This window comes from Mobula hypostoma, chromosome 9, assembly GCF_963921235.1.
Source record: "Mobula hypostoma chromosome 9, sMobHyp1.1, whole genome shotgun sequence".
Lineage (NCBI taxonomy): Eukaryota > Metazoa > Chordata > Chondrichthyes > Myliobatiformes > Myliobatidae > Mobula > Mobula hypostoma.
Window position 1 is genome coordinate 48,291,492 of NC_086105.1, and position 22,859 is coordinate 48,314,350.

The 22,859-nt window shown below is 39.7% G+C and overlaps 1 protein-coding gene across 2 annotated transcripts; it reads right to left on the reverse strand.

The window, feature by feature from the left end:
• Positions 1 to 705: 705 nt before the first annotated feature.
• amn1 (antagonist of mitotic exit network 1 homolog (S. cerevisiae)) lies at positions 706 to 22,579 on the reverse strand. 2 transcript variants are annotated; one of them, XM_063058254.1, is made up of 7 exons: positions 22,148 to 22,277; positions 19,827 to 19,959; positions 17,682 to 17,823; positions 11,143 to 11,360; positions 2,824 to 2,880; positions 1,453 to 1,564; positions 706 to 841 (listed from the first exon to the last, which is right to left on the reverse strand). In XM_063058254.1, exons 1-7 carry the CDS (start codon positions 22,258 to 22,260, stop codon positions 768 to 770), a joined length of 849 nt encoding a protein of 282 aa, XP_062914324.1. In that variant the 5' UTR covers positions 22,261 to 22,277; the 3' UTR covers positions 706 to 767. The 2 variants fall into 2 exon arrangements, with proteins under 2 accessions (XP_062914324.1, XP_062914325.1); XM_063058255.1 differs by lacking the exon at positions 706 to 841 and adding an exon at positions 22,484 to 22,579 and having other exon boundaries at positions 1,424 to 1,564.
• Between the last annotated feature and the right edge of the window lie 280 nt (positions 22,580 to 22,859).

Consider the following 22,859-nt stretch of genomic DNA (forward strand, 5'->3'; position numbering starts at 1 on the left):
ATTGATTACCTGTGGGCCACCTTTCTACACTAACCCAATTTCCTTGATTCACTCCTATTTATCAATCTTCCTGGCTACAAGTTGGGTAGTAGAGTCCAGAGGTTTACTGGGTCAAAAAAAATTCATCTCTGTGCTGAGAGTTGAGCTCTATTTTGAGACCAATTCCTGGTTTTAACACTATAAGCATTTTGTGTATTATATTGAGATAACCTTTCATTGCATGCAGACCTAGTCTGTTTAACATCTCCTTATACCACAAATCTGCCTTTTGAGAACAACAAGAATTCTGGTTGACTTCAACCCAACAAAGGCCTGGAATTGAAACAAAAACCTTTGAACCTGTAACATTGCATCATAGCAGTACCTTGCTTTAATTAAGTGTAGAACATACAAGTTATGGTCTTTCTACTGAATCCAACCTATAAATCAGATTTATTCCAACAGAACCTGAATGTTTAAATCAGTATAATACAGTATATCACACTTTCTTTCCTGATACTTAAAAGTAAGAATCCAAAGATTTCAAGTAGATTCAAATTTATTTTACAGTACATCACACCAAAGCAATGATAACACCAATATTGCATACATCCAAGTGCGACATTCCACATAAACATAAATTCTATACTGTAGTCGGCAAGTTAAATAAAAATATTAATTTATAATTACCTAGTCACAAATGCCCAGAGCAACTGTTGATAGTGCATGAAAATTACAGAACACATTAGTTACCATCTATTAAACAAAGGCTTTAAAAAAAAGAAAATTCAGTAAACAGTCCACGTCACTTGCTTCATTTGGTTGGGGTAGGCTAATTGTTGCAGAGCTTCTCTTGAACGATCTGAAAACAGAAAAGTGTAGCACACTTGAAGAGAGCAGTTACATCCCTTCACTAATGTTTTTGGTGTCTCTTGAAAATCCCAATACTGATTCAACAACTGCTAGTAACATCCATTACCTCACACAGGAGCCCCTTGCACTAGAGCCTGGGCTGAGTGCTGGTAACCTCACTGATTTTGGGAGGTATCCAAGCTGCACTCAATCTTGTTCTTGTCCCAGGTGAAGAAAAATAAACCAGGATTCCCTCTCCCCATTGATAGTGACAATAGCTCATGTATGTATGAACATGAGCTGAGAAAAGGATATTATCTCTTTGGATGATTAAAACTTAGATAGAAGGCTTGCAGGCAGCACTTACAGATCTCAGAAACGAGAGTGTAGCAGGCAGTTTTTTTCCCCTCTTGTCCAGTTCAGAGGGATTCAATTGTCGAGAAGGGGTTACCTAACTCAGCAGGTCCAGAGACTGTCTAGGATACTACTGCATGGCTGAATATCAAGCAGAATATGTCATGTCCTCAGTGAGACATTGACTTTGTCTTGTATTTCAAACTGAGATGACATGATCAACAAAATAAAAAGCATATGCATAAGGCTAATTGTGTTCCAACTCACCTGTGATAAGTGGGCAACCATGGAAAAGAAGAATGAAAATATGGGGACAGAAGATAAGCACGCTTTCCACTGCTTCGTCTGTCAGGTTCACACAACGGTCCATATGAATCTCCTAAAGAAAAGGTATCCTCACATTAAATTTGGAATAAGTGAAATTCTCTTACTGTTGCCAGACCAGCATCTGTCTACAACCTGCCAATTTTCAAGCAATGTTGCAAAGGCTGGGAGAATTATTTTTAGTTGCTACGGTTATTGTTACATGCACAAATCCAGAAATCTATCTTTTGCATGGAGCAAGATTTAATAAGTAGCAGTGTAAGGAAATTGGCTAAAATAATGTCCTGATTTACAAATACCATGAATATTCATCTGAATAACAGTACCAAGGGAACATTTCTCTTTAACTTCTCTTCTGAAAGATGGGATGTCTGACAAAACAGCACATCTAACAATGTGACTTGGCAATAAAACTACTGTGCTGACTTTAGAACAACAGTTACATGTTACTACATACATTTTTACAATCAGGTAAGCAAGCATGGGCACTTTGAAAAGCAAAACGGTGCAGACATTTGAAAGCTGAAATAAAGCTAGGAAATGCTGGCAACACTCATACGATGAATAGTCAGTGACCTGAAATGTTTCTTTCTCCACCAATGCTGCCTGACCTACCGAGTTTCCCCAGCTCAAGCATTATTTTTCAGTAGCAAAATTTTTCAGTAATTTTCCTTTTGAACACACTATAAATGTGTTGTTTTCCCAAATTAAACGAAGATAGCTTCTGCTACACCACTCATCTTCGATAAACCCAAATTTTCTAATGAGGTTGTTAATTATCTGCGCCGACAGCAACAAGTGTGCACTCAGTTTGGGTTTACCTAATTTACAGAAAATCAAAACCTTCTGAAATTTGAAATTATAAATAGTACCATGATTGAAACCTAAACAAAATAGTAATTTCAGAGAAGATTGGATTTCAGAGCCGAATTAAAATTCTCCAATGCCATCATTCCTTTCCTCGCTATCTACGGTTCTTCCTCAGCTTCCTCTCCCTTCCTGTTCACTGCTCAAAGTATTCCAACTGTCATTATTTTCCACCTCTGTCACCTTGTCCTAGATCATGCTACTGCCCACTCCTCCCTGCCTACACAGATTTCCCTCCTCTTCAAGTCCAATCAAAAGAGCTCAAAAACAGAGGTGACTACTTTTGAGTAGCTAACCTAGTCATGACCAACTGCAATACAGATTACTGTAAGACTAAATGCTCCACATATTTCTGCAACCCAGAGTTGTCAAATGTAGGAGAGAGAAAACCTTTATGGATAAATTCATACAGAATAATGAGCACAGAAACTGTATTAAACAACTTACTTTTAAATTATGTGAACACACTCCATTCACCAACCCAATAACACCAGCATCAGAAACCTGACAAGATAAAAGAGAAATGATGATTAGTAATGCTGTGAGAAAGCATGGTTTGAAACTAATTGCTGTGAAACAGGAGTGGTCCTAAAAGTTCTTGAATGTACTTTAGAATGTGCATGTGCTTTACAGACAGTATGAAAGGTTCTGTATATTCTTGCAGAGAATGGGATGGATCTGATCTTTAGCCTGTATATGCTGCCTGGGTTTATTCCATGTCTGCTGTTAATTAATGTAGCACCTGTGGGATCTACTGTACTTGAGGCCTTGCTGTTCTGAAGCACAACAGACCATAAGTGGCATCCTGGCCTGGGACAACAGATCTTTGTGTGCCATACCCAGTAATGCTTTAGTGGCCTTTGACGGCTTGCTACTTTACACATGTGTACTGGAAATTACATTAAACGATCTTGAATACATATACTGTATAAGCATTACTTTACATGCACAACTACTTTATAATGTATTATTTTGTATACATAATAAAAAAAGATATTTAACCTGAATTTACCTTTTTAATCAAAGTCCATGGCTCAATTCAAACAAATGAGGTTACCTAGCTGATGTAAAGCTGAAGAACTAGAATCAGAGTGTTGTGAAATCTAGCTTCCAGCATGTTCCTAGTTTTCACAATTGGATATGAAGATATGGAAGTTGAAGATGCATAGCTGGGAGTGGTTCCTGTGGAACACTTGGCCACACTGGAACTTGATCCTTCCTCCTGTTTTTCTGGTGTTTATTTTTATACTACTGAGGTTATCAAAGAGTAATGGCCACTGATCTGCTTTTCCTTGTGAATGCACAGATTTCTTGATTGATAAACTTCCCTAGGAAGCAACCACACTCAAAAGTCATGATTTGCATGTAAACTTTGATGATCAGCATTCTCTAACTCCAGAAGAGAAAAGGGCATTGAAGCCAAGCTCAATATGGTTGTCATTTGCTGTCCACATGTTTGGGATCAGATATGAGAATGAAAGAAGAAACTAGGGGTTGAAGGTAACTTGTTCCCTCAAACTTGCCCAACCAGTCCACTATACATGATCTGCTCCAAGCCTCCTTTCCTCTTCTGTGCTAGTTCTCCATATTCCCAAATTATTCCTATTTCCAAAATCTCTTAACACACCTCCTCTTTAAACACCTCCAATTATGTAGGGGTGGCACGGTAGTGTAGCATTTAGCACAAACAACCTGGTTCAATCCCACAGCTGTAAGTAGTTAGTATGCTTTCCCTGTCACCGTGCAAGTTATTTCCCCTGGGTGCTCCAGTTTCCTCCCATATTCCAAAGACATGCAAGTTAGTAAGTTAATTTGTCACATGGGTATAATTGGGCAGCACAGGCTTATTGGGCCAGAAGAGTCTATTACCGTGCTGTATCTTTAAATAAATCTAATAAATGATCCAGTCTCCACAATCGTCCAGGGTAGAGAATTCCATTAATTCACCACCTTCTGTGAGAAGTTGTTCCTATTCACCTCAAATTTAAATGACTTGGCAACCACATCACCGTTCGAGATTCTGCCTGTAGTGGAAATATCTCAACTTCGACCCTGTCATTCTCCTCATTGTGCTATACTGTACTCCAAAGAATATAGATCTAATAAATTTAGTCACTTGTAACAGGAAGATTCTTTTAATCCAGGGCTTAGTCTGATGATTAGTGTAAGTAAATTCTGGACCCTTGTTTCTTTATGCAAATTATTCCCCACCACCCCATGCAACTGTACGTGAGCTACCTCTGCACAGACTGCAGAGAACTTTGTTGGTTTGACTGATGCAGCAATGCTTTGGACAAAACCCATTGGTTCACTGGTAAAACCACTAAGCCAATTTTGAAATTATTGAACTATGGTATTGCAGTATCTTGCTAGTCAAATTTATTTTTCTGTGATTCATCTCTGTCACATTTGAGATTTTATGGTACTACCAATTCCGGTTTCATATGTGTCTAGCCACCTTCAACTAGTCACTTTCAATCTCACCAATGGCCATTTGTGCATTCTGTTACTCACAGCAACGGCACAGTGAACACATTATTTGCCACTTGCTGGATATTCACCTGGTCAGTCATATGGTCTCTTCTCCATCTTGAATATATTTATAGCTATTCTGAGCATGGTCAAATTAAACAAAAATAAAGACATTTTGTTTAAAAGCTTTATTTGCAACAGGGTCGAGGAGACTCAGAAGCCATAGCATTACTTTTAATAAGGTATGTTCCCATTACAACAACCTATGTCCCTCAAATCAATTTGTTATTAGACCAAAGAGTTAAGTTATCTATAACTAAATTAATAATTAGGTCAGAATTGCTAATTATGAAACTACCAGATGGTAAAAACAAAACCATCTGATTTAGTAAAGGCTTTCAGGGAAGGAAATCTGTCATCATTATTCAGTTTGGCATGTTTATAACTCCAGATCCATCTCGGAGATCGCTGGTAAACTGCCTCATTAGTTCAAGGCTAACGAGGGATTGATAATAAATGCTGACATACACTCCTTCAAACAAATATTAAGTATTACTTTGGGGTGCTTTTGGAAAACAATTACAATTTATTCCCAAGTCAGGTAACAATGCATATGTTAATTTAAATCTATCATTGGGTTTTATTACTACCAATTTTGTGTGCCAGCCAAATTATATTCACTTAACCTACTTACTGACTGAGCTCATCAGTATTCTCCAAATACAGAACACAGAATATTACAGCACAGTACAGGCCTTTAGGCCCGCAATGTCGTGTTGACCTTTTAACCTACTCCAAGATCAATCTGATCCTTCCCTCCAACATAACCCTCTACTTTTTCTATCATTCATGTGCTATCTAAGAGTTTGTAAAATGCCCCAAATGTACCTGCCTCTGCCACCACCCCTGACAGGGTGTTCCACACAGCCACCACTCTCTTGAGACATCCCCCCATACTGTCCTCCAATCACCTTAAAATTACTCTCCCTTATATTAACCATTTTTGCTCTGGGGAGTCTCTGGCTATCCATTCTACCTCTAATCATCCTATACACCTCTGTCAAGTCACCTCTCATCTTCCCTCTTCCAAAGAGAAAAGTCCTAGCAACACACATACAACATGCTGGAGGAACTCAGCAGGCCAGGCAGGATGTTGTGTGTTGCTTGGATTTCCAGCATCTGCAGATTTTGTCTTGTTTGAGAAAAATCCTAGGCTGCTCAACCTTCATTAGACATGCCGTCCAATCTAAGCAGCATCCTGGTAAATCTCTTCTGCACCCTCTCTAAAGCTTCACATCCTTCCTATAATGAAGTGACTTGAAATATAACACTATTTCCTAGGGAACCATTGTGCATTCTACAATGAGATTAATAGTTTTCTTGTACAGTTAACTAATAAAATACTAAGGTGCTTAAAATAGGTCATGCTGTATTTACAACCCATTCACCTGCTCCAAGGGCATAGTATAACTCCACTATCCAGACTGTCCAGTCTTGCCACACTACTAACTTGACACAAAACATGCTGCAAATTTACAACTTGTAATAGATTTAAACAACTGCAACTATGGCAGTCAAAGTGGCATGTTTAATGTCTGCTGATTCTGAAAAAAAAATCTATATCAAAGTATGTTTTAGAATAAACTTTTGGACTTCCAGATGAATATTCATGCAACACATAGTAATAGTCATAATCTATTTCACTGAAGTGTGTCAATAAAATTTGATATCAAGCCATGATGAAATATTAAGGTGATCAAAAATCTTGGTTATAAGGATTTTAAGAGGTGCCAAAGGAGAAAATAAGTCAAGACTCTTAGTAAGGGAGTTCCAAACTGTAAACATAGCAGTCAAAGAACAAAAGCAGTGTGAGGTTATTCAATGTGGATATTTCAAAAGACGAGAAATAGAGTACATGAACAGGCTGCTGAGATGGAAGGATTTTCAGAAATGGGGAAGGCAAGGCTATAGAGAATGTATGGATAATTTTATAATCTTCTATCATTTCCCTGTTCTTCCATTGATTGCATCCAAACACAATTTCCAATGAACTCCATGGTAGTTTTAAAGCTTCACAGCCATTCACTTCAGGAGTTGTCCATGGAACCAATGAATCACATTAGTTCCTCTAGAACATTTACAGCTATTGGATCCATCTATTTTAAATATTCTGACATAAGAATATTTATGACTTTTTTTTAAAAAAAAAGTAGTTTGTGCAGATTGGACACGCCATCTAAAATTTTGACAAATTTCTATAAATGCACAGTGGAGAGCACCCTGACTGGATGCATCACAGCCTGGTATGGAATAGAAAAGCCTACAAAAGTAGTTGATACAACCTGCCCATCACAGGAAAAGTCCTCTACCATTGAGCACATCTACAAGGAGTTCTGCCACAAGGAACCCCACGATCCAAGCCATGTGCTCTTCTCGTTGCTGCCCCTGGGAAGGAGGTATAGGAATCTTGGGTCCCTATACTACCAGGTTAAGGAACAGTTATAACCCTTCAACCATAAGGCTCCTGAATCAATGTGAATAACTCTATTCACTGAACACTGAATGGATTCATATGGACTTACTTTCAAGGACTCTACAACTCATGTTCTCAGAATTATTTATTTACTATTTTACTATCATTACTACCTGTCTTTTTGTATTTTCATAGTTTCTCTCGATTTGCACAATGGTTGTTTGACAGTCTGTGTGTAGTTTTTCCACTTAAAATCTTGAATTTCCTTCTTCTACTGTGAATGCCCGCAAGAACATGAATCTCGGGGTAATATATGGTGACATACACGTACTTTGATAATAAAGTTAATTTGATCTTTGATAAGTTACATCACTACTGCATTTTAAGGCACCTGATGCTCATAACCATGGCTTCTCTAACAATGCAATAGTATAACAAGGCAGCATCATTAATTGTCATACATGGAAACAATTTCAAAACAATTAAAGATTGTACAATTTAGTAAAAATTTGTTTTCAAAGTAAATTTGCATAACTTCAAAAAGCCACAAACTACAAATATGATGTATTAAAGATAAATGGGTGAATTTGTGCAATGTTGCAGCTCATAGTTTAATCTCAAATGGGGGGCAGGGGGAGAAGGACAGTTGTCTTATTCTTCATCCATTAAATCTGAATAGCTCTTAAATTTGAGCCATTGCAAAAGAAAGAACATTTAATCATTTTTATCCTTTAAAATGCATTTAAAAGGCCTAGATCTATTGACATTTTAAAACATTTATGCAATGTTCACTGAATCATTTTAATATAGACAATTATGAACATCAAACACATGGTTAGTAATGAGAGAACAATTAAAACAGTAAGCAATATTTGCAACAATAGTTTTGATGCAAAATAAGTGAGAATAAACTATCAAGAACAGGTAATCAAATCCTGAGCATCTTACTTTACAAAATTTGCAACATTTTTATACTTACACTGGATTCTTAGAGTTCTGTGTGCCTTAGGAACAGTCTGTGTTGTTTCTTTTGTCTGGGACATTCTTCTTAGTTTTACTTGAGTCATTCATAATGACTCATTGACAGCAACTTTTTTTTTGGTTTGCTGTTTGTTTTACTTGATTTTTATCTTCAGGCATTCCAAAATCATTTATATGGTTATATGATACAAACTCAAATGTCCAAACAAAATCATCACACAAGAGGGAGCCCAATTTAAAACTGCTGCAGCTCCTTTTAAACTCCCGAATAAAACTCAAAACGCCTACCTATGTATTAGAGTGCTATACTTTAATGAGGGTATAAGAAAATTGCAGATGCTGAAACCTCAAGCAAAAAGCAAACTGCTGCAGCAAGTCAGTGGTTCGGGTAACATTGACAGAGGCACAGTACTGATACAGGGTTTCAACTCGAAATATTAACTCCCTATCCTTCTGCAGCTTGAGTCAGGTGCTAAAAATACTACTCATATGCAGTACATTTAAATAAACAGAATCCTTCAATCTGTTCTGCAATGAGCTGTATCAAAACAGATGAGAGAGGAGATGGCTCTGAGTGACAACAAATTTTCTTCATTGCTAATTTGCTGTTGCTGCACTTCCTTCTCAAGAGGCATCTCAAATGGCAAGTTACAAAGGCAAGCTTACAGTTGGAAGAAAAAGTTTGCAATTACCTGGTTTTCTGCATTAGTTACTTACAAAATGTGGTCTGATCTTCATCCAAGTCACAATAACAGACAAACACAAACAAAATTGCATGTGTTTGTATTCAAAAAGCAGTGTTTTTTTTTAAATCACTGACAGTTGGCAAGAAATAAGCAGCAAGACAATTCAGAACTGTTTTGTTCACTGTAGTTTCAAGAACTCAGGCTTCAGATGCCAGAAATGGCCAGGAGTGAAAATGAAATGATTTTGCTACTTCAACAAGTTAGGAACTACGAAGGATTTGAAGGTATCAACAATCATCTTGGATGTTATAATGAAAATAAAGATTTAGAGGATGTAATTATTAGAAGTATTTTATGAAGCAGTGCATTATATGCACAAGGTGTCCGCACTGATTTTGTTCATTTACAGTCAATCAAAAGAACACGGTGGCATACACTGGATGAATTCCTCCGTCAATAACTAATAGAAACTAATGCAGTTTTATAGTACTGTAGTGGTAGTATCTAATTTATTCTGTATTTCATTTAAATACATAATTTGTTACTTAGTTAAACAGCAGTTTGTCTTTTTTTAAAAATATCTTTTTAAAAAAAGGGAGAAGGTGGCGGGAGGAAGGAGGAGAAGATGGCGGCGCGACGCAGTGCGCGCGGCCGCTCCAAAATGATATCGGTATTTGTTAAGTAGGTACCGTGCACAATCCTGATTTGATGGAGACAGACATGAGAAGCACGGAGGAACATCTGCAGAAACTTCTGAAATGCCTGCTTCGCTGCCGTGCTACTGTGTGATCGAGAATCTCCGGAGGGGAAGGCCCCAGATCCTCGGCTTTGTCCACTGCCTGTTGCTGGGGCTGGGGTTGAAGTGATCGGCAGAGATGGTGCTCGGTGCTCAGTGTCGGAGGGCTGGTCGGAGGCTCAAAGTTTTCAGACAGACTCAAGAGTCGGCTGTGGTCGGTGCTTCCAGGGTGCTGCACTGGCAAGTTTGCGGCACTGGAGGTTCATGGCAGGGAGAGTGTTTCCTTCCTTCTACTGTCTGTGTGAGATGATGGGACTTCCGAGAGACTTTGAGACTTATTTTTTTTACTGTGCCCATGGTCTGTTCTTTATCAAATTACGGTATTGCTTTGCACTGTTGTAACTATACATTATAATTATGTGGTTTTTGTCAGTATTTTTAGTCTTGGTTTGTCTTGTGTTTCTGTGATATCATACTGGAGGAACATTGTATCATTTCTTAATGCATGCATTACTAAATGACAATAAAAGAGGACTGCGTATCCTCATAATCTAATCTAACCTAACTACTTTCATGAAACTTTGTTTAATTGGGGCAGCAGCTTAATTGGGCCAAAATGTATTGATCCCGATGTGTCTCAATTAACCTGAATCCACTGTATATGAACAGCATAACCAATATCACAAATCCTATTTCAATTATTCCTTACAGTTTAGGGGTTAATTACATCTATTTATGTGATTTAGCCATAATGACTTTACATAACCCATGACTAGTTCTGATAAGAAGCAAATTTGAGCTGAGAGGCTGGATGAACTGATGAAGGGTATCGGTCTGAAACATCAACTGTTTATCCCTTTCCATAGATGCTGCCTGACCTGCTGAGTTCCTACAGCATTTTACGTGTGTTATTCTGGATGAACTGGGACTTTTCTTCCTTGGAGAGCTGAAGGCTGTGGGCTGACATACAGAAGTATAAAAGCAGAGGGACAGAAATAAAGAGGATGGTCACAGTCTCCCCTCCCCCCAAGTGGGAGGGGTCTGAAACTAGAGGACATATTAAGGGGAACTATTAACGGATCCAAGGAGTAACTTTATCCACACAGTGAGCTATATGGAATCAGCTACCAGAGGAAGCTGCATAAACAGATGCAATTACAATGTTTAACATATATCGGACAGGTACATGGTTAGAAAATGCTCAGAGGAACGTGGGCAAAATTCAAGCAAATGTGTCAATCTCAGATGGACATCTTGGTTGGCATGGACAAGTTGGGCCTGTTTCTGTGCTATACAACTCTGACCAGTTTGAACAAGCCAAAGCATCTAACCCTCTGGGCAGAGGCTATTAAAGGACAAAGAAATAGAAGAGGGACAGAAAATACAAAGAACATATTATATTATTGTTATCAGTGTACCTTTGTGGCTGAAAAATCAACACTGTGCAGAAACCTGCAGTTCTTCCCCAGTGCTTGCAAGCTGGCATCAGTGATTCCTAAGCAGCCACTGATATTGATTATCTGTAGCATTCTGCATCGTTGTGCGAGGGCTACAATCCCTTCATCTGAAACATTCTGGCATCTTCTGAGACACACTTCTGACAAGTGGGGACAGGATGAAGCAATAACTTTTAAACCTGCAGAAAACCACATAATCAAAGGCTTCAAAGGGAGCAAAACATCATTAGTCCCCAAAACAAAAAAAAAGTCAAATAGAGTGAATATCAAATAGATACCTGTATAGATTTCTTGCATAGCTGCATGTGACTAGTGCTATTTCACATGGGTCAGTGTTGGGACTGCTTCTTTTCATGTTATCTGTCAATGATTTAGACGACAGAACTGATGGTTTTGTGGCCAGGTTTGCAGGTAATACAAAGATATGTTGGGGGGGGGGTCAGGGTCAGTAGTGTTGAGGAAGCAGGGAGTCTGCAGAAGGATAGAGACAGATTAGGAGAATGGGTAAAGTGACAGATGGAATACAGCGTAGGCAACTGTATGGTCATGCACTTTGTTACAAGAAGTAAAGGCATAGACTATATTCTAAATGGGGAAAAAAGTTCAGCAATCAGAGGTGCAAAGGGACTTGGGAGACCTCGATGCAGGACTCCCTAAAGGTTAACTTGCAGGTTCAGTCACTGGTAGGAAAGCAAATGCAATGTTAGCATTCATTTCGAGAGGACTGTAATCTAAAAGCAAGAAAATAATGGCAAGGGTTTATAAGGTATTGATCATCGACAATATTGAGTGTAGTTTTGGGCCCCTTATCTAAGAAAGGACGTGCTTGCATTGGAGAGGGTCCCAAGGAGAATGATCCTGGGAATGAAAGGGTTAATGTATGAGGAGTGTTTGATGGCACTGGGCCTAAACTTGCTGGAGTTTAAAAGAATGACAGGACTCCCATTGAAACCTATTGAATACTGAAAGGTCTAGATAAGGTGGACACTGTGAGGATGTTTCTTAAGAGTATGGGGAGTCTAGTACTAGAGGGCACAGCCTCAGAATAGAAGGTCGTCCCTGTATAACAGACGAGGAGGAATTTCTTTAGCCAGAGTATGGTGGATCTGTGGAATTCATTGCCACATACGGCTGCAGTGGCCAAGTCATTGGTTATCTTTGAAGTGGAGGTTGATATGTTCCTGGTTAGTAAGGGCATCAAAGGTGAAAGCGAAAAGGCAACAGAATGGGATTGTGAGGGATAATAAATCTGAAATGATGGAATAGACTCAATGGGCCGAGTAGCCTAATTCTGCCTCTATGTCTTATGGTCTTAAGAGAATCTGTATTACTATTAACATGCAGAAGATTTGTTAGATACTGGAAATCTTGAGCAAGACACACAAAATGCTGGAGAAATTCAACAAATCAGTTAGCATCTATGGAGGGAATAAACAGTCAATGTTTTCCGAGATCCTTCATCAGGAATGAAGGGTCTCAGCCCAAAACATTGATTGCTGCCTGACTTGTTAAGATCCTCCAGCATTTTGCTGTCCTTCTGCAGACGCTCTGCTTCCTTGAAATCTACAAGCTTCTCCACCTGTCTTTGTCCGCAAACTTGATTCAAAACCATCAATTCAGTCATTCAGATTTTTAAACATAAAATGTGAAAAGTGGCAGACCCAATACTAACCATTAGGAACACCACTAGTTACCAGGAGTCAACCAGAGAAGGCCCCTTTATTCCCATTTTTTTGCCTTCTGCCAGTCAGCCAATCTTCTATCCATGCTAGCACCACGCCTCTAACATCACAGGCTTCTATTTTATTTAACAGCCTCATGTGGCACCTTGACAAAGGCCTTGTGAAAATTCAGGTAAACTATCCACCTTTGTCTTTTTTGCCTGCTACTTCCTCAAAAGAATTCCAAAAGATTTGTCAGGCAATATCTTCTCTGAAAGTAACCATGCTGACCTCTGCCTTTTTAAAAAAAATAATCATATACTTCCAAGTAGCCCAAAATGGAGCCTAAAATCTTAGCAACCACTGAAATCAGACTAACCAGCCAATAATTTCCTGACTTTGGTCTCTCTTCCTTCTTAAAGGGTGGACTGACATTGACAATGTTCATCCTCTGGAACCATTCCAGACTCTAGTGATGTATTTATTTATTATATAAAAGAAATCACTGGAGTCTGGAATGGTGCCAAAGGACAAAAACTGCTGCTGTCAATCCAACCACTAAGATTTTTGAAAGATCCTTTCATAACTTCTTCAGCTACTGCTTTCAGGACCCTGAGCATTGTCCACCCAATCTAGGTGACTCATCCTTTGGATCTTCTGCTTCTCAAATACCTTCTTAGTAGTAGCAACTACACTCATTTCAGCCCTTCTCTCGAACTTCTGGCATGGAAGATACTAACCATAAACTTATCTCCTAGAATGTAGATAGAAAAAGGAGCCAACATGCAAGATTACAGCCGCTCGGAAATGAACAAAAAGAACAATTTTTTTTTACTGGTTCAGGACAAAATGAGAAATGGCACCAAGGCATCAGTATGAGAAAGTAAAAGGAGGATCTCAATGCTGTCTGAAATAGAGAATGTTCTACATATCTCAGAATCGGACACATCTTGGATCCATACAGATTCCCACAGCAACATATTTTGTTTGGGAGAGGTTAGGGGAGTCAAAGAAGTTGGAACAAACAATTTGAGATGGTGGGAACCCAAACAAAAAAAGTGCTGAGAGCATTGAATAGGCCAAGCAGATCTATAAGAGAAACAGTGTGATTAAAATTGCAGATTTGAATTTAACAATATCAGGTAAGCAACCATGTACAAAAGGTATTATTTTTAAAGTAATTGTTACGATGACAAATTTAGTTCACGCCCTAACACAGACATCTTATCTGCTCTCTCTCCACCTTTCCCACTTATGGGAAACTAAAAAAATCAAATGTTTGTTTTCTCACTTTTCCAATTCTGATGGAGCATCCTTGACCTGAATCTTTGACTGTTTTTCTCTTTATGGACGCTGCTTGACTTGCTTCGTGTTTCCAGCATTTTCTGTTATTTTGAAAGCAGAAGATATTCAATGTGGGAAGTTTAAACAGACAGGGAAAGGACTCTGATGGGGATTGGGCTGGGCATTCATCTAACTACAAAGAAAGGGCTTTAAGGTCTAGGAAGGATTAGACATCCAGGCTGAAAATGAAGGTGCTGGGAGTCAGGAGACAAGAAACTATTAGAATGGTGGATACCGACAAAATGAATGCATGTTTTGATCAGCAGAGGTTGGACAATAGGGAACTAAAGCAGGAAAAGTGCATTCCGCAGGACAAGAGCAAGCTGCCGTAACCAGAAGTCCTGCTTACGCATTGTAATTCATTGTGAGACTATGTTGTTGGAGGATCTGAAGCACAGAGGAAATAAGGTCAATTGCTTTAAGGGGAACTATGGCCTAATGTGACATGGGACAACGGCTCAAAAAGGGGTATGAAAAAATGTCAGAATTCAGGTTCAACCTCTGAAAGATAGAAGTTGGTTTCTGCAAAGAACAACAAGACCACTATAACCGGAAGGTTTAACAATAAAGTTGGCATTAGGTGTTAGTGAATGGAACACTACATTCAGATTAGGAAAGTTTGAGTGAATGAATACTGGAAAGATTACAAGGATAGTGAATCAAAATTCTGAAGGCATGAGATAAGGTCAAGTCCACAGAGTGAACACACGGGGCAAAACTGGGTAAAAGGTGAAGGTGGCAGAAGAAGAGCTCAACATTGTGCTACAGTCAAAATACACTTAAGTACTAGTGTATTAGAATGAAGCTATGGCCTTTGCCAAAAACTGATTATTCAGTGGAGAGGGTTATGTCAAAAAGGGGCAATGAAAAAAGCAAAGGATAAGTTTCAGAGAAAAGATGGCAGTCAAAAGGAAAAGAATATCTAAAGAAACATTTGAACATCTTGACTTTTGCAATGTCTAACGCCTGAAGAGCAATAAAAAAAATTAGATTAGATTCAACTTGTCATTGTGCCGAGTACAGAAACAAAGCCAATGAAATGCAGTTAGCATCTAACCAGAAATGCAAAGAATAGTGTTATTTACAAAATAACTGCAAATAAAAAGTAAGTGCTACAGCACACAAATATAAAAGTACTGAGACAGTACAATATGGGTGCAATACTGCTTAGCACTGTGATGTGAGGTTCAGCAGGGTCACAGCCTCAGGGAAGAAGCTCTTCCTGTGCCTGCTGGTGCGGGAGCAGAGGCTCCTGTAGCGCCTACCGGATGGGAGAAGAGTAAAAATTCCATGGTTAGGGTGAGATGCATCCCTGATAATGCTTTTCGCCCTGCCCAGGCAGCGTTTATGGTAGATGTTCTCAATGGTGGGCAATTGGGTGCCAATAATCCACTGGGCAGTTTTCACCACACGCTAGAGTGCTTTGCGGTCCAATACGGGACAATTGCCATACCACACTGAGATGCAGTTGGTGAGTATGCTCTCAATGGTACAGCGGTAAAAGTCTGTCAGTATCCTGGGACAGAGGTGAGCTTTCTTGATGCTCCACAGGAAATAAAGGTGCTGTTGTGCCTTTTTGATGAGGATGGAGGAGTTCAGGGACCAGGTGAGATCCTCGGAAATGTGGACACCAAGGAATTTGAAGCTTGATACATGCTCCACTACAGCTCCGTTGTTGTAGATGGGGATGTAAGTGTGGCTCCTAGCAAGCCTGAAGTCCACAATTGCAGACTGGAAAAGATCTGAGATGTTGTTGGAGAGAAAAGTCAAGAGTCTGCAGGTTCTAGTGCATGGCTTTAAGGATGTGGCAAAAACCGTAATTTGAAAAATACTGAATAATTTTAAAGTACCATGGTTCATTGAAGATTCTAGTCAAAAACTTTTCTAGAATGCGTGCAAAACCAAAAAAAAAACACCAAGCAGGGAAGCAAGGAATCCAAAATGCAAAGGGAGGAATTTCAACTGAGATCTACAAGGAATAATTTTGAACTGAGGACATTTGCTGAGTAAAGAGATATGGCTAGAAGATGTGTTTTGGTAAATGTCTCATCAAATACAAAGAGAAAATTAAACCAATTGAGAGTGAACATAGAGAAAATTATGAAAATTCAGTCAGAAGGAAATACCGACCATCTTCAAGGCAGAAGTTCTGAGAAGGGAAGTGCAAATGGACCAAACAACTGCAGAAAAATATATGATGCTCTATTATAAAATAATAGGTAATCAAAATACTAGAAATCCCAGCAGGTCAGACAGTATCAACAGAAAGAAAAAAGTGTCATCTTCCTTTTTCCAAATTTGTCTTTCTTAAGAATACGTTAAAATTACTTGGTTTATATCAATTCAGCACAATTATTTATTAAAAAGTGGTTAGACCAACCATGAGGGATACCACCAATTGACATGGAGGCACCTCAAAAACAGTTATTCACTGCTGCTCACTGTCCCGCTGGGTGGCACAATAATATCAGCGCCAGACTCCGGAGTGAAGCTTCCCAAGTTCGAATCCAAGTCGGGTTGAGCGTCAAGCTAGCAACTCGGCCTCATAAAAACAAGAATAGCTTGCTACGGAAACACTAAAAGACGGTGCCCCGATAACTCCACTGCCGAGTTAAGGGCTATACTTCTTCTTTACTCACTGCTTTCTGCCCTTTAGCCAATTTTGTATCCATTCCTCAGTTTAATTTCATGGCCTTCATTTTTCCTAACTTTTCTAATTAAATGTTTCATAAAAAGTTTTTTTTAAAAAGTCCATGTGTGATTCAATTGCTGATACTTATACTCAAATAACTTCACTAACTTGGTCAAGTGCAATCTGTGATGATCTTCAATCATTAGTGCACAAGTTGTACGTTGCCAAAAGAATCTTGACCTGAACCAATGTTTACAAAAATTGTCCATTACTGACAATAAACGTAATTACTTGAGGACCAAGTTTGATTGTATATTACTATTTATATTCCAAGTGTTTTAACACCATGAACATCAGTTATTCAAAATGCTCTTTGAAATGTGGCAATAGTGTCCTCTGCTTAGCCTGGAGACACTATATCAGCTCAAGTTTGCTGTCATCCTGTCCTTTGTGAGCATTGGAGCAGGTCTGAATTCCAAATGTCTCAGAAGATAATTGAATATTTTTTTATACAAGCACGTATTTTTTTTCCTTTTCTCCCATTAATAATATCTGAACTTACCCTATTTGCTGGGAACCTTCTAAATCGTGTAATAATCATGCCATGAGGCAATCTGTTCTTAGACTAGTACAAAAACATGTAACTACTGAGGCACATATTATAATTTGATTTCCATCCTCAATTACCTCTGAGAATTGGAAGTTTATGATTTTAAAGTTGCTTTGTATTAGCTAACTTATTTTAACTTTTACAAACTCTTGCCTTTGTAGGTTATACAGAATTTTGTAGCAAGAGTAATTGCCTTATTTCACTCCTAATTTCTTAATCCATCCCAGTGTTCAAAATGAGCTATCAGAGCTACCTTCAGAGGTTATAGAGAGCTTGCATTCACTGGAACTCAAGTTAATTTCCCTCAGCTGAGTGCAAATCTGAAGCATGAGCAACCCTTGATCTGTAATGTTGCAGTCACGGAGATCCAGTTTCTGGAGGCCTGGGTGTAACACCTGCAAACAAAGCACCTGATGTTAAATACACACATTAATGGTCTTGGAAAAGGAAGTTAATTATGTAACAACTGTAATTAACAATAAGAATGATCTATACCCATTAAGGCTACGTCTACACTATGCCGGATAATTTTGAAAACGAAGCTTTTTCTCTTCGTTTTGACCCTCCGTCCACACTGAACCGGCGTTTTCATCCCCCGAAAACGGAGATTTTCGAAAACACTCTCCAGAGTGTGTAAATTTGAAAATGATTGTTTCGCGTTTTAGTGTGTACGGAGTAAACAGAGAGATTTTAAAACATTGTCATGACAACACCACAACAACAATGCTTTTTCTGCTTCTGCTTGGGACCGTGCAAGCACTGCCGGACGGGGCTGTTCTTGGTTCTTGATCCTCCAAAATATTCCGCATGGAATTTAAACTGGAGGTGGCTTTCAAGCTGGTCGCCTCAGTTTCTCTGTTTGCATCCTCTGTTCTTCTGCCCGTATCCTCCGGTCTCCCAGTCTGCGGTGGTCGTACCCTCGATCTCCTGTACCCCGGGGTCTCCAGGCCGGCACTGTCACTGACTGACTGACCACCGCTGCTATAACACACAGTCAGTGTGAACGGCATGAGAGTTACATTGTAAAGTGAGCTTTTTGGACTAGGTCCCCGAAATTGATTTGGTTGAGTCTATCTTTAAAAATATTAATGTCAGAAATACTGCGCAGGTCTGGCGGCAGAAGATTCCACTCACTTGTTGATCTTGGGTGGAGGACGGCTTCATGCGTATGTTGTTTACTTTATTGTCTACGTTAATAGTTTGTCTGGAATTAAACATCTCCACTGCTTTGCTGACTTTGTAGTCGTTTGTAACTTGCAGAAACAGCTCAACCTCATTGTCTGTCTAAACGAAGCAGTCCAGTCTGATTTTCCAGCGGAGGTTTTCTTTGTATTCCTCAAAGACATTGTTGAAAACTTTCTTTCGCTGTTGTTGTTGGTACCCTAGTGTTATCCTATGGAAATAGCACAACGCCGCCACGGAAACGTAAATATTATACTGTTTCCTCTTCGCTTGTTTTCTGTAGATGTGTCTGCGTATGCCCAGTAGGAGGAGATTTGCCCAAATATCCGTTTTGGTGTGGACAGAGATATTTTGAAAAACGCCTAGTGTGGACGCCTGTCGTTTTTACTCGAAACCGGCGTTTTCAAAATTATCCGGCGTAGTGTGGATGTAGCCTAAGTTAAACTGAAAATATTATAGTGATATTTATTTACAGACCTTCCGGCCCACAAGTCACACCACCCAGCAAATCACCTATTTAATCTACCATAATCACGGGACAATTTACAAAGACCAATCAACCTACTGGCTGGTATATCTTTGGACTGTAGGAGGAAACCAGTACACCTGGAGAAAACCAACGTGCTCACAGGAAGGACAAATGAATTTCTTACAGACAGCTTCAGAATTGAACTCCAAACATCGATGCCTTGAGCTGTAATAGCATCACGCTAACCACTATGCTACCGTGTTAGAAAGTGTTTATTCAGAAAATTTAATTAACAAAAACAATATCCATACTAGTCAGAAGCAATATTTATATGGATAACAGCTATGCCAAAGTCAATTTTGGCCAGTTGTAGGGTTGGAAGGAAGGAAACCAGACTGCTCAACTAGTAACAATCAGATAAGATGACTGCAAATTCAGGAAGTTCAGAGGTGTTGGACAAAGATAAAAGGCTTGGTTATAATGCAGCATCCACCCTTCTCACAGCTATCAAAATTCAGCATCAAGGGATCCCACATACGTCCCTCAAGGGTTTTCACATTTCCAAAAACGACCCTGGCACCAAGTCATTTACACTGAGTGGTTCTATATGAACAATATACATGTCTGATGAAAAAGCAGCAATCCCAAGAGGCAAAAGGGGAATGATCAACCACTGACCAAGAATGGATCAAAAAAACTTTACTTAGTGTTACCTTCACCATGTAAAACAAATTGTTGTTTGCTCACCTGACTCATGTTTTCATCTGTAATAATTCCCTGCAAGCTCATTATTTTAATTAATTTGTCTTTCAGATTTGGTGGCAGACTTTGCACATCAGTAGCATACCTAGAAAATGATTTTACCAGAGAGCACACACATCTAAAAATAAAAAGAAATATGACAGGATCAGATTATATGGAAGGTGAAGTTGTGAAGGTGAAGGTGAAGGTGAACTTTCTGAATGAAGCAGAAAAGCTTAGAAAATAGAAGCAGAGGAGTCCGGCAGACCTCTTCAATAAATGGACTTTTCCTAAGTCATCTGAAATTCTTTTGTTTTTTTGGTCGCATTTGTTATTTAAACTCTCCCAAAGAGCCTAACATGTTTTTCTTTATTTTTCTGTAAACTGCATCATTGTTTCATGTTCAAAGTAAATTATCAAAGTACATACATGTCACCATACACAAACCTGAGATTCGTTTTCTTGTAGGCAAACTCAGCAAATCTATAGAATAGTAACTATAACAGGATCAATGAAAGATTATTCAGAGTGCAGAAGACAACAAACTGTGCAAGTGCAAATATAAATAAATAGTAATAAGTAATGGGAATATGAGATAATGAGATAAAGGGTCCTTAAAAGTGAGATAACTGATTGTGGGAACATTTCAATGATGGGGCAAACTATCCCCTTTTATTCTAGAGCCTGATGGTTGAGGGATAGCAACGGTTCTTGGACCTGGTGTTGCAAGTCCTGAGGGTCTTGCACCTTTACCTGATGGCAGCAGCGAGAAGAGAGCATGATCTGACTGGTGGAGATGTCTGATAATAGATACTGCTTTCCTGTGATAGCATTTCATGTACATGTGCTCAATGGTTGGGAGGACTTTACGTGTGATGTACTAGGCCGAATCCACTACCTTTTGTAGGGGGATTTTCCATTCAAAGGCATTGGTGTTTTCATACCAAGCTGCGATGCATCTAGTCAATAAACTCTCCACTACACATCTATAGAAGTTTATTGAAGTTTTAGATGGCATGCTGAATCGCCACAGACTAAGGAAGTAGAGGAGCTGCTGTACTGTTTTCTTTTTAAAGTACTGGTTTAGTCTTTTAATAGGACTAAAAATACTTCTAATACAGCAAAGTGTTTGAAGCACAATTACCCATAAATAGTTTTATCTGATTTGTTCATTTATTATGATTATGTCAGGAGTCTGAGTTGAATGCAAAACCTTGGTTTGTGACAAATTATCTAAGTCTTTAATGTCAAAATTGATAATGCTTATGGCCATTTTTTTTGCTGTCAAGCAGCAGAATTATACTGGTTTGTCATTCATCACAAAAGATAAAACTCCCTTTTCCTAAGTGAACTGAACCTTCAGCTTGAATTAAAATTTAAGGACCATTGGACTACTTTCACAGCTTCTCTGCATCACAAACTTTTATCATAAATCCAAAAGGACATAATCATTCAAGACTTCACCTCTGCTTGATCATTCAACCCAGTCTCCACTGCAATATATACAATGAAATTACACCCACGCTGAAAAATGTCAAACCAGTGAGGATGGATGATATCAAGATGCAAAGGAAAAGGTGGAAAGAAAACAACGTTAGTATTGTAAGAAGTGGATGCATGGGTAGTCAAACGCAGCAAAGAAACCCAGGTGAGAAGTGCATGGAGGTGGGGAATAGGAGACAGGTCACATCCACAGAAGGGGTGGGGGCGATGGGCAAGCAGGATATGGAAAAGGAGAGAAGAGGAGACGGAGGTTGGGGAAGAACTTCAGGGCAGAGGACCGAAGAAGCTGGAAATTTGAATTATAAACAGAAACTGCCCAACAGATTAGAGAATAACCGTTAGACGGTACTTGCGTAACGTTTCAGGTCACCATCAGTTCCAATGAAAAGACTCAAACGTTTATTGTTTCTCTGACTACAGGCACCCGGCCAAGGAGGAGAGGAGGAAGAACTGTGTGGGGGGAGGGTGGTAGGCAAACGGGGGCAGGGGTTGATCGTGTAGCCGGGGGGGGGGGAAGAAGGGAGGAGAGTGTGAGGGGGCAAGGAAAGACAAGCGTCGGAGGTAGGTGAAAGAGTTAGGGGTGATGTGACAATCACATAGAGGGAGAAGGTTTGGGCAAGAGAGGGTGGATCTGAGGTGGCGTCGGCATTGGAAGTGGAAGAGCTGGGCGGGGAGGGGAGGACGGGGTGAGCAGGTCGCTAAACTGAGGGTGGTGGGGTGGGGGACACGTACCCCACAAGATTAGCCATAGGGGACGGTGATGGGGCGGTGGGTGAGGAGGGAATGGCGGAGGTTTCACTGGTGCGCGCAGTGCCGACACTTACAGATCGAGTAAGGAGGATCCAAACACCTCACCCATCCCCGAGCCCCAAAACCAAACCGTCACCCCCACGGCACCGGGAACTCTGCGAAACGGAGGGTGGGGCGATGGCATCATGGGAAATGGAGTCCAACCTGCATCATTAAAAAAATGGAGTCAAACGCAGTGGATTCATGGGAATTGTAGTTTAACACTGGAAAGCAAATCAAGGTATTTCAAAAGCATAAAAGAAAATAAGAGTAAACTAAATTAGAACGCCCCAAATACTACTAATAGGTGACAATATTAAAACGACATAAAATAAAGTCAGTTCCCCGCTGACCCTATTCGCATATCTTACCTCCTTGACGTGAAGCTGAGCCAGTAATGGAGGCCTGGCTCCCTGTACAACACCAAGTTGGACGGATGATGATGAATTGTGGGTCGCATGGGGTGCCAACAGTTAAAAGGCCGCATTTACCTACCGATATTGGGCTGTACGGCCCAGTCTCAGACATCCCAGTCTAATCTGGTTTTTCTCTCTGCAGATGCTACCTGACCCGTGGGGTGTCTCCAGGGTTTCCCCACAGAATTGTGCCTTCAACTGACTTCTCCTACGAGGGAATATCTATCAGATGGCAAGGCTGAGCCCAGGTTTCTGGGCACATCTGTTCCTCAAGATTCCCGTATCTGCAGACTCTCTTGTATTTGAGACCTGAAATTATGGCTCTTATGGG

What these genes read in the sequence shown, in the direction of transcription:
- amn1 (XM_063058254.1), bottom strand. Translation starts at nt 22,260, where the DNA reads ATGATGCCATCGCCCCACCCTCCGTTTCGCAGAGTTCCCGGTGCCGTG. An exon ending in CAGATGAAAACATGAGTCAG is followed by an intron (nt 17,824 to 19,826) that starts GTGAGCAAACAA and finishes CTTTGTTTGCAG; the next exon opens with GTGTTACACCCAGGCCTCCA. An exon ending in TGGTTGCCCACTTATCACAG is followed by an intron (nt 842 to 1,452) that starts GTGAGTTGGAAC and finishes TTCTGTTTTCAG; the next exon opens with ATCGTTCAAGAGAAGCTCTG.